The following is a 12,168-nucleotide window of genomic DNA, read 5'->3' on the forward strand; positions in this document are numbered from 1 at the left end:
GTGAGTTTGTGTGTGTCTGTGTGAGTGTGAGTTTGTGTTTATGTGTGTGTCTGTTTATGTGTGCGTGTGAGTGTGTGTGTTGGTGTGTGAGTTTCTGTTTTTGTGTGTGTGTGTGTGATACACCAAAGTCACAACTTTTATACAATCAAACAAAAAGAGAAAAACAGTAAAGTGGTGAGATCCAGTGCACTTTTACTGTTACTTTAAGATACGTGTTCTTTCAGCTGTGCACATGATAGATACACACACACACACACACACACACACACACACACACACACACACACACACACACACACACACACACTACATTTCCCATAGACAGGCGCGGTGAGAGAGAAAGTGGGCGGAGCTTTCGCGGCTCGTGGAGGTTGGAGAAGGAGCGGTGGAGCGGCGGAGCGCTGAGGACACAAACTGAGCCGTCAAACGACACGCCGCGGTTTTCGACCTGACTCGTTTTTTCTGTTGTTTGTTTTCGTTCCTCACCTGACATGGACTTACCGAGTGGTGACACCTGTGCGGACTTTGTGTCTCCCTGACGGAGCTGTGACTCGCATTGTGTTCTCACCGCGTCCATCTGCAGGAGGTAAAAGTTCTGTCCTCACCTGATGTGTTAGTGTTAGTGTTGGTGTTATGGGCAGCATCAGTCCTTCAGCAGATGTGTTGGTGTTGGTGTTGGTGTGTTTGTGTTAGTGTTTAGTGTTATGGGCAGCATCAGTCCTTCAGCTGATGTTAGTGTTATGGGCAGCATCAGTCCTTCAGCTGATGTTAGTGTTAGTGTTATGGGCAGCATCAGTCCTTCAGCTGATGTGTTGGTGTTAGTGTTAGTGTTTAGGGTTATGGGCAGCATCAGTCCTTAACTGATGTGTTAGTGTTAGGGTTAGGGTTGGTGTTAGTGTTATGGGCAGCATCAGTCCTTCAGCGTGGTGTTAGTGTTGGTGTTGGTGTTATGGGCAGTATCAGTCCTTCAGCTGATGTGTTAGTGTTAATGTGTTGGTGTTAGTGTTATGGAAAGCATCAGTCCTTCAGCTGAGGTGTTGGTGTTAGTGTTAGTGTTTCAGTGTGTTGGTGTTAGGGGCAGCATCAGTCCTTCAGCGTGGTGTTAGTTACTGTTGGTGTGTTAGTGTTAGTGTGTTGGTGTTAGTGTGTTGGTGTTATGGGCAGCATCAGTCCTTCAGCTGATATGTTAGTGTTGGTGTTAGTATGTTAGTGTGTGTGTTATGGGCAGCATCAGTCCTTCATCTGATTTGATAGTGTAAATGTTAGTGTGCTAGTGTTGGTGTTAGTGTTAGTGTGTTGGTGTTATGGGCAGCATCAGTCCTTCAGCTGATTTGATAGTGTTAGTGTGTTAGCATTGGTGTTAGCGTTGGTGTTAGTGTGTTAGTGTTGGTGTGTTAGTGTTAGTGTTAGGGTAGTGTGTTGGTGTTGGTGTGTTGGTGTTGGTGTGTTGGTGTTAGTGTGTTAGTGTTAGGGTAGTGTGTTAGTGTTAGTGTGTTAGTGTTAGTGTGTTAGTGTTAGGGTAGTGTGTTAGTGTTGGTGTGTTAGTGTTGGTGTGTTGGTGTTGGTGTGTTGGTGTGTTGGTGTTGGTGTGTTGGTGTGTTGGTGTGTTAGTGTTGGTGTGTTAGTGTTAGGGTAGTGTGTTGGTGTTAGTGTGTTGGTGTTAGTGTGTTGGTGTTAGTGTTAGTGTGTTAGTGTTAGGGTAGTGTGTTAGTGTTAGTGTTAGGGTAGTGTGTTAGTGTTAGTGTGTTAGTGTTAGGGTAGTGTGTTAGTGTTAGGGTAGTGTGTTAGTGTTAGGGTAGTGTGTTAGTGTTAGTGTGTTAGTGTTAGGGTCGTGTGTTAGTGTGTTGGTGTTGGTGTTAGTGTGTTGGTGTTAGTGTGTTGGTGTTAGTGTGTTGGTGTTAGTGTGTTGGTGTGTTGGTGTGTTGGTGTGTTGGTGTGTTAGTGTGTTGGTGTTAGTGTGTTGGTGTTAGTGTGTTGGTGTTAGTGTGTTGGTGTTAGTGTGTTGGTGTTAGTGTGTTAGTGTTGGTGTTGGTGTTAGTGTGTTAGTGTGTTAGTGTGTTGGTTTTAGTGTGTTAGTGTGTTGGTGTTAGTGTGTTGGTGTTAGTGTGTTGGTGTTAGTGTGTTAGTGTGTTAGTGTGTTAGTGTTAGGGTAGTGTGTTAGTGTTAGGGTAGTGTGTTAGTGTTAATGTGTTAGTGTTAGGGTAGTGTGTTAGTGTTAGTGTTAGGGTAGTGTGTTAGGGTTAGGGTGTTAGTGTTAGTGTTAGGGTAGTGTGTTAGTGTTAGTGTGTTAGTGTTAATGTGTTAGTGTTAGTGTGTTAGTGTTAGGGTAGTGTGTTAGTGTGTTAGGGTAGTGTGTTAGGGTAGTGTGTTAGTGTTAGTGTGTTAGTGTTAGTGTTAGGGTAGTGTGTTAGTGTGTTAGTGTTAGTGTGTTAGTGTTAGGGTAGTGTGTTAGTGTTAGGGTAGTGTGTTAGTGTTAGTGTGTTAGTGTTAATGGGTTAGTGTTAGGGTAGTGTGTTAGTGTGTTAGTGTTAGTGTGTGAGTGTTAGTGTAGTGTGTTAGTGTTAGTGTTAGGGTAGTGTTTTATTGTTTTTGTGTTTGTGTGTTTGTGTTAGGGTAGTGTGTTAGTGTTAGTGTGTTAGTGTTAGGGTAGTGTGTTAGTGTTAGTGTTAGAGTGTTAGGGTAGTGTGTTAGTGTTAGTGTGTTAGTGTGTTAGTGTTAGTGTGTTAGTGTTAGTGTGTTAGTGTTAGTGTGTTAGTGTTAGGGTAGTGTGTTAGTGTTAGTGTGTTAGTGTTAGGGTAGTGTGTTAGTGTTAGTGTTAGAGTGTTAGGGTAGTGTGTTAGTGTTAGTGTGTTAGTGTTAGGGTAGTGTGTTAGTGTGTTAGTGTTAGTGTGTTAGTGTTAGTGTGTTAGTGTGTTAGTGTTAGGGTAGTGTGTTAGTGTTAGGGTAGTGTGTTAGGGTAGTGTGTTAGTGTGTTAGTGTTAGTGTGTTAGTGTTAGTGTGTTAGTGTTAGGGTAGTGTGTTAGTGTGTTAGTGTTAGTGTGTTAGTGTTAGTGTGTTAGTGTTAGGGTAGTGTGTTAGTGTGTTAGTGTTAGTGTGTTAGTGTTAGGGTAGTGTGTTAGTGTTAGTGTGTTAGTGTTAGGGTAGTGTGTTAGTGTTAGTGTTAGAGTGTTAGGGTAGTGTGTTAGTGTGTTAGTGTTAGGGTAGTGTGTTAGTGTTAGTGTGTTAGTGTTAGGGTAGTGTGTTAGTGTTAGTGTTAGAGTGTTAGGGTAGTGTGTTAGTGTTAGTGTTAGTGTGTTAGTGTGTTAGTGTTATGGCATCATCAGTCCTTCAGCATGTTGTCTAACCCAGCTGACATTACAGACACAAGCCCAGTTATATACTGTGTGTCTTTACACTTCTTACAGGACGTCTGGACATTTTACTGTTTTATTTTGTTCACATTTTGGAGGCTTTAGTTTTGTGTGTTGATGGATTCTGAGGCGCCTCTAAAAAGTTAAAAAAGTTTGTTGGCCAAAAAACACCGTTGAAGCTCACGAGCTCAGTGTTCAGTGCCTTATGTGTGTGTGTGTGTGGCTCAATGTTCAGTGTCTTATGTGTGTGTGACTCAGTGTTCAGTGTCTTATGTGTGTGTGTGTGTGGCTCAATGTTCAGTGTCTTATGTGTGTGTGAGACTCAGTGTTCAGTGTCTTATGTGTGTGTGAGACTCAGTGTTCAGTGTCTCATGTGTGTGTGACTCAGTGTTCAGTGTCTTATGTTTGTGTGACTCAGTGTTCAGTGTCTTATGTGTGTGAGAGACTCAGTGTTCAGTGTCTTATGTGTGTGACTCAGTGTTCAGTGTCTTATGTGTGTGTGACTCAGTGTTCAGTGTCTTATGTGTGTGTGTGGCTCAGTGTTCAGTGTCTTATGTGTGTGTGACTCAGTGTTCAGTGTCTTATGTGTGTGTGAGACTCAGTGTTCAGTGTCTTATGTGTGTGAGACTCAGTGTTCAATGCCTTATGTGTGTCTGAGACTCAGTGTTCAGTGTCTTATGTGTGTGTGTGACTCAGTGTTCAGTGCCTTATGTGTGTGTGAGACTCAGTGTTCAGTGTCTTATGTGTGTGTGACTCAGTGTTCAGTGTCTCGTGTGTGTGTGTGACTCAGTGTTCAGTGTCTTGTGTGTGTGTGACTCAGTGTTCAGTGCCTTATGTGTGTGTGAGACTCAGTGTTCAGTGTCTTATGTGTGTGTGTGACTCAGTGTTCAGTGTCTCGTGTGTGTGAGACTCAGTGTTCAGTATCTCATGTGTGTGTGTGACTCAGTGTTCAGTGTCTCGTGTGTGTGTGACTCAGTGTTCAGTGTCTCATGTGTGTGTGACTTTATCTTATTACGGCCTGATGAGTTAAACATTACCTTACAGGTCGGTATCAACAAGCACAAGACATCAAACTCACGCATTTTAATGAGCGCTGTAGTGACGGAGTAACGGCCCACTGGGTGGATGCAAATCATGCACTTCCTGAGTAGGTGTCGAGTGCTGCAGGGATGCGTGTGTTGGGGTTGGAGCTTGTCGCAGGAACATCTCATTCAAGATGATGGAGTGTGTGAGCTGTGCTGAAACGGAAGTGTTGGCATGGTGATTTCAGTGTGTACCGTTGATCAAACAGCTGCCTTAAATAAAGCGCTCTGTGTGTGTGTGTGTGTGTGTCTGTGTGTGTGTGTCTGTGTGTGTGTGTCTGTGTGTGTGTGTCTGTGTGTGTGTGTGTCTGTGTGTGTGTGTCTGTGTGTGTGTCTCTGTGTGTGTGTCTCTGTGTGTGTGTGTGTCTCTGTGTGTGTGTCTGTGTGTGTCTCTGTGTGTGTGTGTCTCTGTGTGTGTGTGTGTCTGTGTGTGCGTGCTCGGGCGTGTGTGTGTGTCTGTTTGTGTCTGTGTTTGTGTCTGTGTGTGTGTCTGTGTGTGTCTCTGTGTGTGTGTGTCTCTGTGTGTGTGTGTCTGTGTGTGTGTGTGTCTGTGTGTGCGTGCTCGGGCGTGTGTGTGTGTCTGTGTTTGTGTCTGTGTGTGTGTGTGTCTGTGTGTGTGTGTGTCTGTGTGTGTCTGTGTCTGTGTGTGTCTGTGTGTGTGTGTGTCTGTGTGTGTGTCTCTTTGTGTGTGTCTGTGTGTGTGTGTGTCTGTGTGTGTGTGTGTCTGTGTGTGTGTGTGTCTCTGTGTCTCTGTGTGTGTGTCTCTGTGTGTGTGTCTCTGTGTGTGTGTCTCTGTGTGTGTGTGTGGGTCTCTGTGTGTGTGTCTGTGTGTGTGTGCGCGTGTGTGTGTCTGTTTGTGTGTGCACGCATGTGTGTGTGTGTGTGTGTGTGTGTGTGTGGTCTCCCCTTCCCCATTTCTCCGCCCAACACCATGGTTCTTCAACACGTGTGAACATCTCTGTCAAAGCCTCTTGTTTATTTGTGACCTGATTGTTCTCCTCCATCCCTGGACCAGAAGATTACTCGCTGCTCTGACTTTTTTGGATCTGATGTTTACAAGAAAACAGACGCACGTTTGCAGACGTTCCCGTAGCTACAGTTGCGCTGATGTTCTGGTCCAGCGCCTCGTCAGGGTTAGGGGACACCCCGCATAACCCTCGTCTGCGCCTAGCGTAACCAAGCAACGTGAATCCTTTTGGGAGGAAGCAGGAATCTAGGGAACCTGGACGAAACCCAGGGACGTGGAGAGAACGTGCAGAACCTGAACGTAGAATAGAACCTTGTGATGCTGCTCACGGTGGCTCTTTATAGCTACCTTAAATATTGTGATCTACAGCATGAAGGATTTCATTGAGAGCTGTAGGTTTAAATGTCTCCGCCTGTTCACGTCTCTCAACTACACTTTGATCCGTCTCCCTCGGGTGTTTATCAGGTCGGGTGTCGCCGGTTTCCCCGCATCGCTTCTGCAGTGAACAGACCTTGAATTCTGTGCAAGTTCTAACTAAAACTAGGCCAACTCAAAAAGGAACCTGGTGGTGTTCTAGATTTTATCCCTGCAGTCCTGTGGGCTCTCGCTGGAAACGCAGTGGGTCTTCGTAACCTACTTATGAACCCCTGTACGATCGTACACTTGCCTGTATGAACCTGCCGGTCATATAAACATTACGATCTGTTCTATACATTTGATTAAAGTGTAACACCTGTCTGTTTACAGTAAAGTCACCGTGAGCTAAAGTTCTGTCGTTTTTTTTTCCCTTCCTTTCTCTCGTCTGATAGGTGGATGTAAAAGCTGAGAAAAATGTCAGACAAGATGTCTAGTTTTCTCCATATCGGGGACATCTGCTCCCTGTATGCGGAGGGCTCGACCAACGGCTTCATCAGCACCTTGGGGTAGGTTCTGTCTCTTTCTTTGTTCTCAACGCTGTCCTGTGCTGCCCTGATTTTCTTGCTCTGAAATCACCCCAAACGGTGGCAGTGGCTCAGTAGATTAGGGCTGTGCACCAGGATGTTATTTTTAGCTCCAGAGGTGCTGCTTTATATCCTGTTCCAGATTTTGCATGTCTCAAAGAGCCACAGATTACCGGGTAGCTTAGGCATATTTATTGACTGCTAGAATATAAATATTGAAATGATATATTGACATTTTTGTATTATTATTATTATTATTATTATTATTATTATTATTATTATTTTAAATTGATCTCATTGGATAACATTTAGATATTTTCCTTTTCTTTTTTGTATATTTAAATCTCTATTTGATTGAATCCTGAGCTGCTTCAATATTATTATTATTATTATTATTATTATTATCATTATTATTATTATTTACTATTAATATTGTAATAATATTAATAATTAATAATATTAAGTATTATTATTATTATTACTATTGTTAATAATAATATGAATAATATTATAATATTATTTATACTATTTATATTAAATAATTATATTAAAATATTATATATATTTATAATAATATTATTAATAATAATATTAATAATATTATTATTTATATTATTATTATTTTAAATTTATCATTGGATACCATTAGATATTGTTTTCCTTTTCTTTTTTTCTTTTTTGTAAATTTAAATCTCTATTGCATTGAAACCTGAGCTGCTTCAATATTATTATTATTATTATTATTATTATTATTATTATTATTATTATTATTATTATTATTATTATTTACTATTAATATTATAATATTAATAATAATTAATAATTAAGTATTATAATTATTGTTATTATTATTTAATATTAATATATTAATATTAATAATTACTAATATTAAGTATTATTATTGTTGTTAATAATAATATTAATATTATTATTATTATTGTTTATATTATTATTATTTTTAATTTATCATTGGATACCATTAGATATTGTTTTTCTTTTCTTTTTTTCGTTTTGTGTATTTAAATCTCTATCGCATCGACTCCTGAGCTGCTTCGCTCGCCGCGCTCCTATAAACATTTTGCATACACGAAAACTAACGCTAGCTATCCAGAGTGGTTTAGAGGTACAATTTATTATAAACTGTGGGGTAAATTTCTTGTCATGTATTCATGTTCATTTATGGGATTCGGTCTGTAAAAGAAGACGACATCCTCCCGTGTCTCGTTCATCCGGTGGACTACAGACTTATAAAACAGACTACAGACTTATTGGTCATTTAAAATAATAAGCTGAAAAATCATTTTTCCATAGATGATGAGACATCATCATCATTTTACTATTGGGTGAAGGATGCGTTGGCGTTTCAGCATCATTGTACAGTCCTAGGCTGGAAGAAGACTGTTAATTTGTTTTATAAAGATATTTATGGATATATATGGAAAATAATAAAAGGTATTTGTGTCAATACACTACCATAATCTTTCATTTTAAGAAACAAACGACTCATTAAATGTGAGAAGACGATGGTTAAGTGTGTGGCTGTAAAAGGCCTGTGTGTGTGTTAGTACTTGAGTTCTTGATTAGACCAAAATCTTGGCTTTGGTGACTTTTTTTTTCTCCTCCAAGCTGAAGACACCTTACCATTGGGCTTAATCACACGCTGCCATGTTGTGTTACTCAGATCCACCCCTTTACCAGTCTGAGGCACGTCTCAATGACTCCTCTGACACACACACATACGTTCACTGGTTTACACAGCACTGCTTCATGTCGCTCCTCAATGACAACAAAACTGTGTGTGTGTGTGTGTGTGTGTGTGGCTTTGAAGAACTACGGCTTAACAGCGCTCGTTTGTCAAGACGACACGCCTGGAGATTTTGCCCAGTAATCAGTTCTCTCCCTCTTTTTTGTGTGTGTATGTGAGACAAGCTGGAGCTATATTTAGAGCAGCGTGGCTTCGTCTCTGTGGCATTGACTGACCTCACATAAGACAGGCAGTAATGAGCCACCTGGCCTGTGACTCTGCCAGTAGAACAGGGTGTGAGTGTGTGTAGGTGCCCGTGTCTACGTGCTGGTCATCCGTGTGTGATTTCTGCAGGATGACAGAGCAAGGAGAAACTTCTGTTTGTGATTTGCACTATAGGTGGTATGAAAGCTACCCAACAGACACAGCGAGTAGCTTCAGAAACTGTAGCTGCATTCAGCAGACTGTAAAGTGCCCAGAGATGATACAGGGTTGTGTGTGTGTGTGTATGTATGTGTGTGTGTGTGTTTTCGATGTTTGTATCACTAACCCCTCAGTGTAATGTTCACACCATGAAACATGCATTAGTGATGATTAGAAAATCGAGGTCCTGGCTTTTACAACGCCGTGTTTGGTGTTATGTACCTCGTGTAAATGTCGCCATAGCGACAGCTTAAATTATCGCATCTATAGCAGATAGCTGACACGTTCACGGCCGTAAGAAAGCCAGTTACGTCGAATCTATGGGTGTATTGCTCGGTTATCATGGTCTACTTGTTCAGGGCAGACAATAAACATGGTGTTAATATTCCAAGAGAAAGCTAAATATTTTACAGCCATATTTTTGCCCTGCCAATATTTGCTCTGAGACGTCGTTTTCTCTCACGGACTAGACTCATCAATCTCCCTCCAGCCAATTAAAGCTTGCCCTTACATCTATTTCTCACAGATCTGGCAACGTAATAGTGCCAGCTGTGTATGCTGAGTGTAGGTGTCATTTCCAACAGATTTATTATTCACTTCAAAAATATTGCTCTCTTTCTCTGTCTTTTTCTCTGAAGTGTGTGTTACCTGATCACATGTCTGTACAGGTGGCAATATGTAATAACACATGTGAGATATCATATATATCATAAATATCACAACGTTTCGACGATACACCATACGCGTCACGATAAAAAAATATACGATACCGAGTCTACAAAATAAAATGTTAAAAACTCACTCTCTCACTTATTTTCTACCGCTTATCCGAACTACCTCGGGTCACGGGGAGCCTGTGCCTATCTCAGGCGTCATCGGGCATCAAGGCAGGATACACCCTGGACGGAGCGCCAACCCATCACAGGGCACACACACACTCTCATTCACTCACGCAATCACACACTACGGACAATTTTCCAGAGATGCCAATCAACCTACCATGCATGTCTTTGGACCGGGGGAGGAAACCCCCGAGGCACGGGGAGAACATGCAAACTCCACACACACAAGGTGGAGGCGGGAATCGACCCCCCAACCCTGGAGGTGTGAGACCACTAAGCCACCGTGCCCCCCATATGTTAAAAAAAAAATAATAATAAAATAAAAATTCACATAATTAAAAAAAAAAAAAACACAGATTCAGAATTAACGTTGTTTTTTTAGTAAATGTGTCGGTTCCTGCATACACACTGTTTGCATGTCTGTAACATGTATTTATTTATTTATTTATTTATTTTCTTTTTGTCTGAACGCAGCTTAGTGGACGACCGCTGTGTTGTTCAACCGGAAGCTGGAGATCTTAACAGCCCTCCTAAGAAGTTTCGCGGTAAGACCCATCTGTCTTTCTTTAGTTTTTCTATTTCCTCTCCATCTCTCTTGCTCTCTTTCTCTCTTCCTCTTCCATGTATATTTTGCTTTCGTTTCTAGTTTGCAGTTTGTCACCTGTTGCAGCTGTTTTGGAGCTGTTTCTTTGTCTGTCTGTCTGTGTGTCTGTGTGTCTGTCTGTGTGTCTGTGTGTCTGTCTTCCATGTATACGTTTACTTTTGTCTACGCTCCACAGAAAAGTCCATAAGTGTGGTTATGTAGATCCGGCTCATTCGTACGCATCTGCTATTGCTACGTCATTAGTGTCGTAGAGTATGTAGGATGTATTTGGTTCTGGAATGTTCATACAATTTTTGTAATAAAAGTTTCAGTCTGATGAATTTTTCACGCTTCTGTGGGTTAGGGTGTAAATCAGAAGTGATGTCAGTGTGAGCTCAGTGATGTCATGTGAAGTGAGATCGAACGCTCGAATCTGATTGGTCAGAAAGTGTGCGTTACGTTCATATAGAAGTACAGGTAGTTTGGGCTGTAACATAAACAACAGGTTTATACTCCTGAACCAAACCATAAGACCGGGGAAACATTACAAGTGTTGGTATGAAGCAGTTCTTACAGCCCGGTGATCCACCGCAAAATGTGATTACTTATGTTTACCCAGTCTTAAGGTTTTGTTCAGGACTGTGTTAATGCACGTGTTTACACATGTATACAGTAGACACTCCATAATAATAATAATAATAATTATTATTATTATTATAATAATAATAATCAGAAGTAATATAATAAGATTATTATTATTATTATTATAATAATAATAATCATAATAATAGTTATAATAATAAAAATAATAATAATAATAATAGTGATATTAATAATAATATTAATAACAATTACGATAACAATAATAATGATAATAAAAAAATAATAATAATGATATTAATAATAATAATGTTAATAATAATAATGATAGCGATATTAATAATAATATTAATAACAATAATAGTAATAATAATAGTAATAATAATAATAATGATAATAGTAATAGTAATTATAATAATGATAGTGATAATTAATAATAATGATGATGATGATGATGATGATGATATTAATAATAATAATAATAAAAGGCTTTAAACAACCATGTTGTTTATCAAATTAAACCCTGACATTTTGTGATGTGGAGCTGTTTATTTAACATTTGAGTGTTTGTGCTTTGTAAAGGTTGAGATTGAGGTGAGAGACAGCGATGGTGGCTATCATGTGAGAACAGGAACTATCTTGCCTCTCAGATGTTCCACAGCATTAAAAGTATAACTTGCTAAAGTGCACAACATTTTATTACAACTTATTGCTAGTTGCTGTAGCATGAGCAGAATAACACAGTGTGGTTATGTAAAAAAAAAAAGTGTGATGGATGTACTTTATTTTCGTACACCAAAACCACAGTCTGACAGGTGTTGTTCTTCACGTGCTAAGCCTTTCATAGTTAAGAGTCTTACGAGGTGTGTAAAGCTGAGAACTGACTTCACTCATGCAGTTTGAGAGTTTCAGTTGAAGCCAGAAAGATGATGTACTGGTTTGTTTGGGGGTTTTTTTCCCCCCCAGTTTATTTGTCCCATGGCCTATGAGCCGTGCATCATGTCTGACGTAGTCTGGTAAAACCCACGAGTCCTTACAAGTTACGCTGGAAGTAAAGATGTACAGATAAAAATAAAAACAGTGCTCACATCATTAAGTTGCATGATTTTCACCGGTGTAGGAGAATCTCGATTGTTGGACTGTTCCAGTTTCTTTGCAGGAAACCAGTAAAACGTGAGCGACAGAAATAGAACAGAAATTTTCACGTTTAGAGCAACACAATCAGCTAGCAAAGCTTCTGAAACAGACTTTACTTTTGTCTTTGGAGACAACATATGCTCACCACACCACACCACACCACACCACACCACACCACACCACACCACAGGAACAGAACATTTCTCCTGCTTTGTTTCACCTGTGTGTGTATGTTTAATAGTCTTATTAGTAATTCCAGACTCATTTACATTCAGTTCACAGTTCACACCGTTATCTAAAGCATGTGAACTAGCAGGTTTGTATTACAGGTTACTGGAACAACACATGTGGCATTCAGAACAGCTTTTGAACATGTTTCTAAGGAAGGAGCAACGAAAATGTCCTTACACGATTCAGCACTGACTCGTGATATAAATGACTATACGTTTCCTGTAGATGTTCAACGTCTTAACAGTTGATTATGAAAAGGTTTTGGCCT

The 12,168-nt window shown here is 40.1% G+C and overlaps 1 protein-coding gene across 4 annotated transcripts in view; it reads left to right on the top strand.

The window, feature by feature from the left end:
• Positions 1 to 384: 384 nt before the first annotated feature.
• Positions 385 to 12,168, top strand: part of itpr1b (inositol 1,4,5-trisphosphate receptor, type 1b) — a 121,669-nt gene continuing 109,885 nt past the window's right edge. For all 4 annotated transcript variants that reach the window (XM_060857517.1, XM_060857520.1, XM_060857518.1 and 1 more), the window contains exons 1-3: positions 385 to 586; positions 6,209 to 6,322; positions 9,824 to 9,894. In XM_060857517.1, coding sequence (XP_060713500.1) covers positions 6,231 to 6,322; positions 9,824 to 9,894 — 163 coding nt within the window. In that variant the 5' untranslated portion in view covers positions 385 to 586; positions 6,209 to 6,230. The remainder of the gene's footprint in view (positions 587 to 6,208; positions 6,323 to 9,823; positions 9,895 to 12,168) is intronic.

The sequence above is a fragment of the Tachysurus vachellii genome, chromosome 22, assembly GCF_030014155.1.
Source record: "Tachysurus vachellii isolate PV-2020 chromosome 22, HZAU_Pvac_v1, whole genome shotgun sequence".
Classification (NCBI taxonomy): domain Eukaryota; kingdom Metazoa; phylum Chordata; class Actinopteri; order Siluriformes; family Bagridae; genus Tachysurus; species Tachysurus vachellii.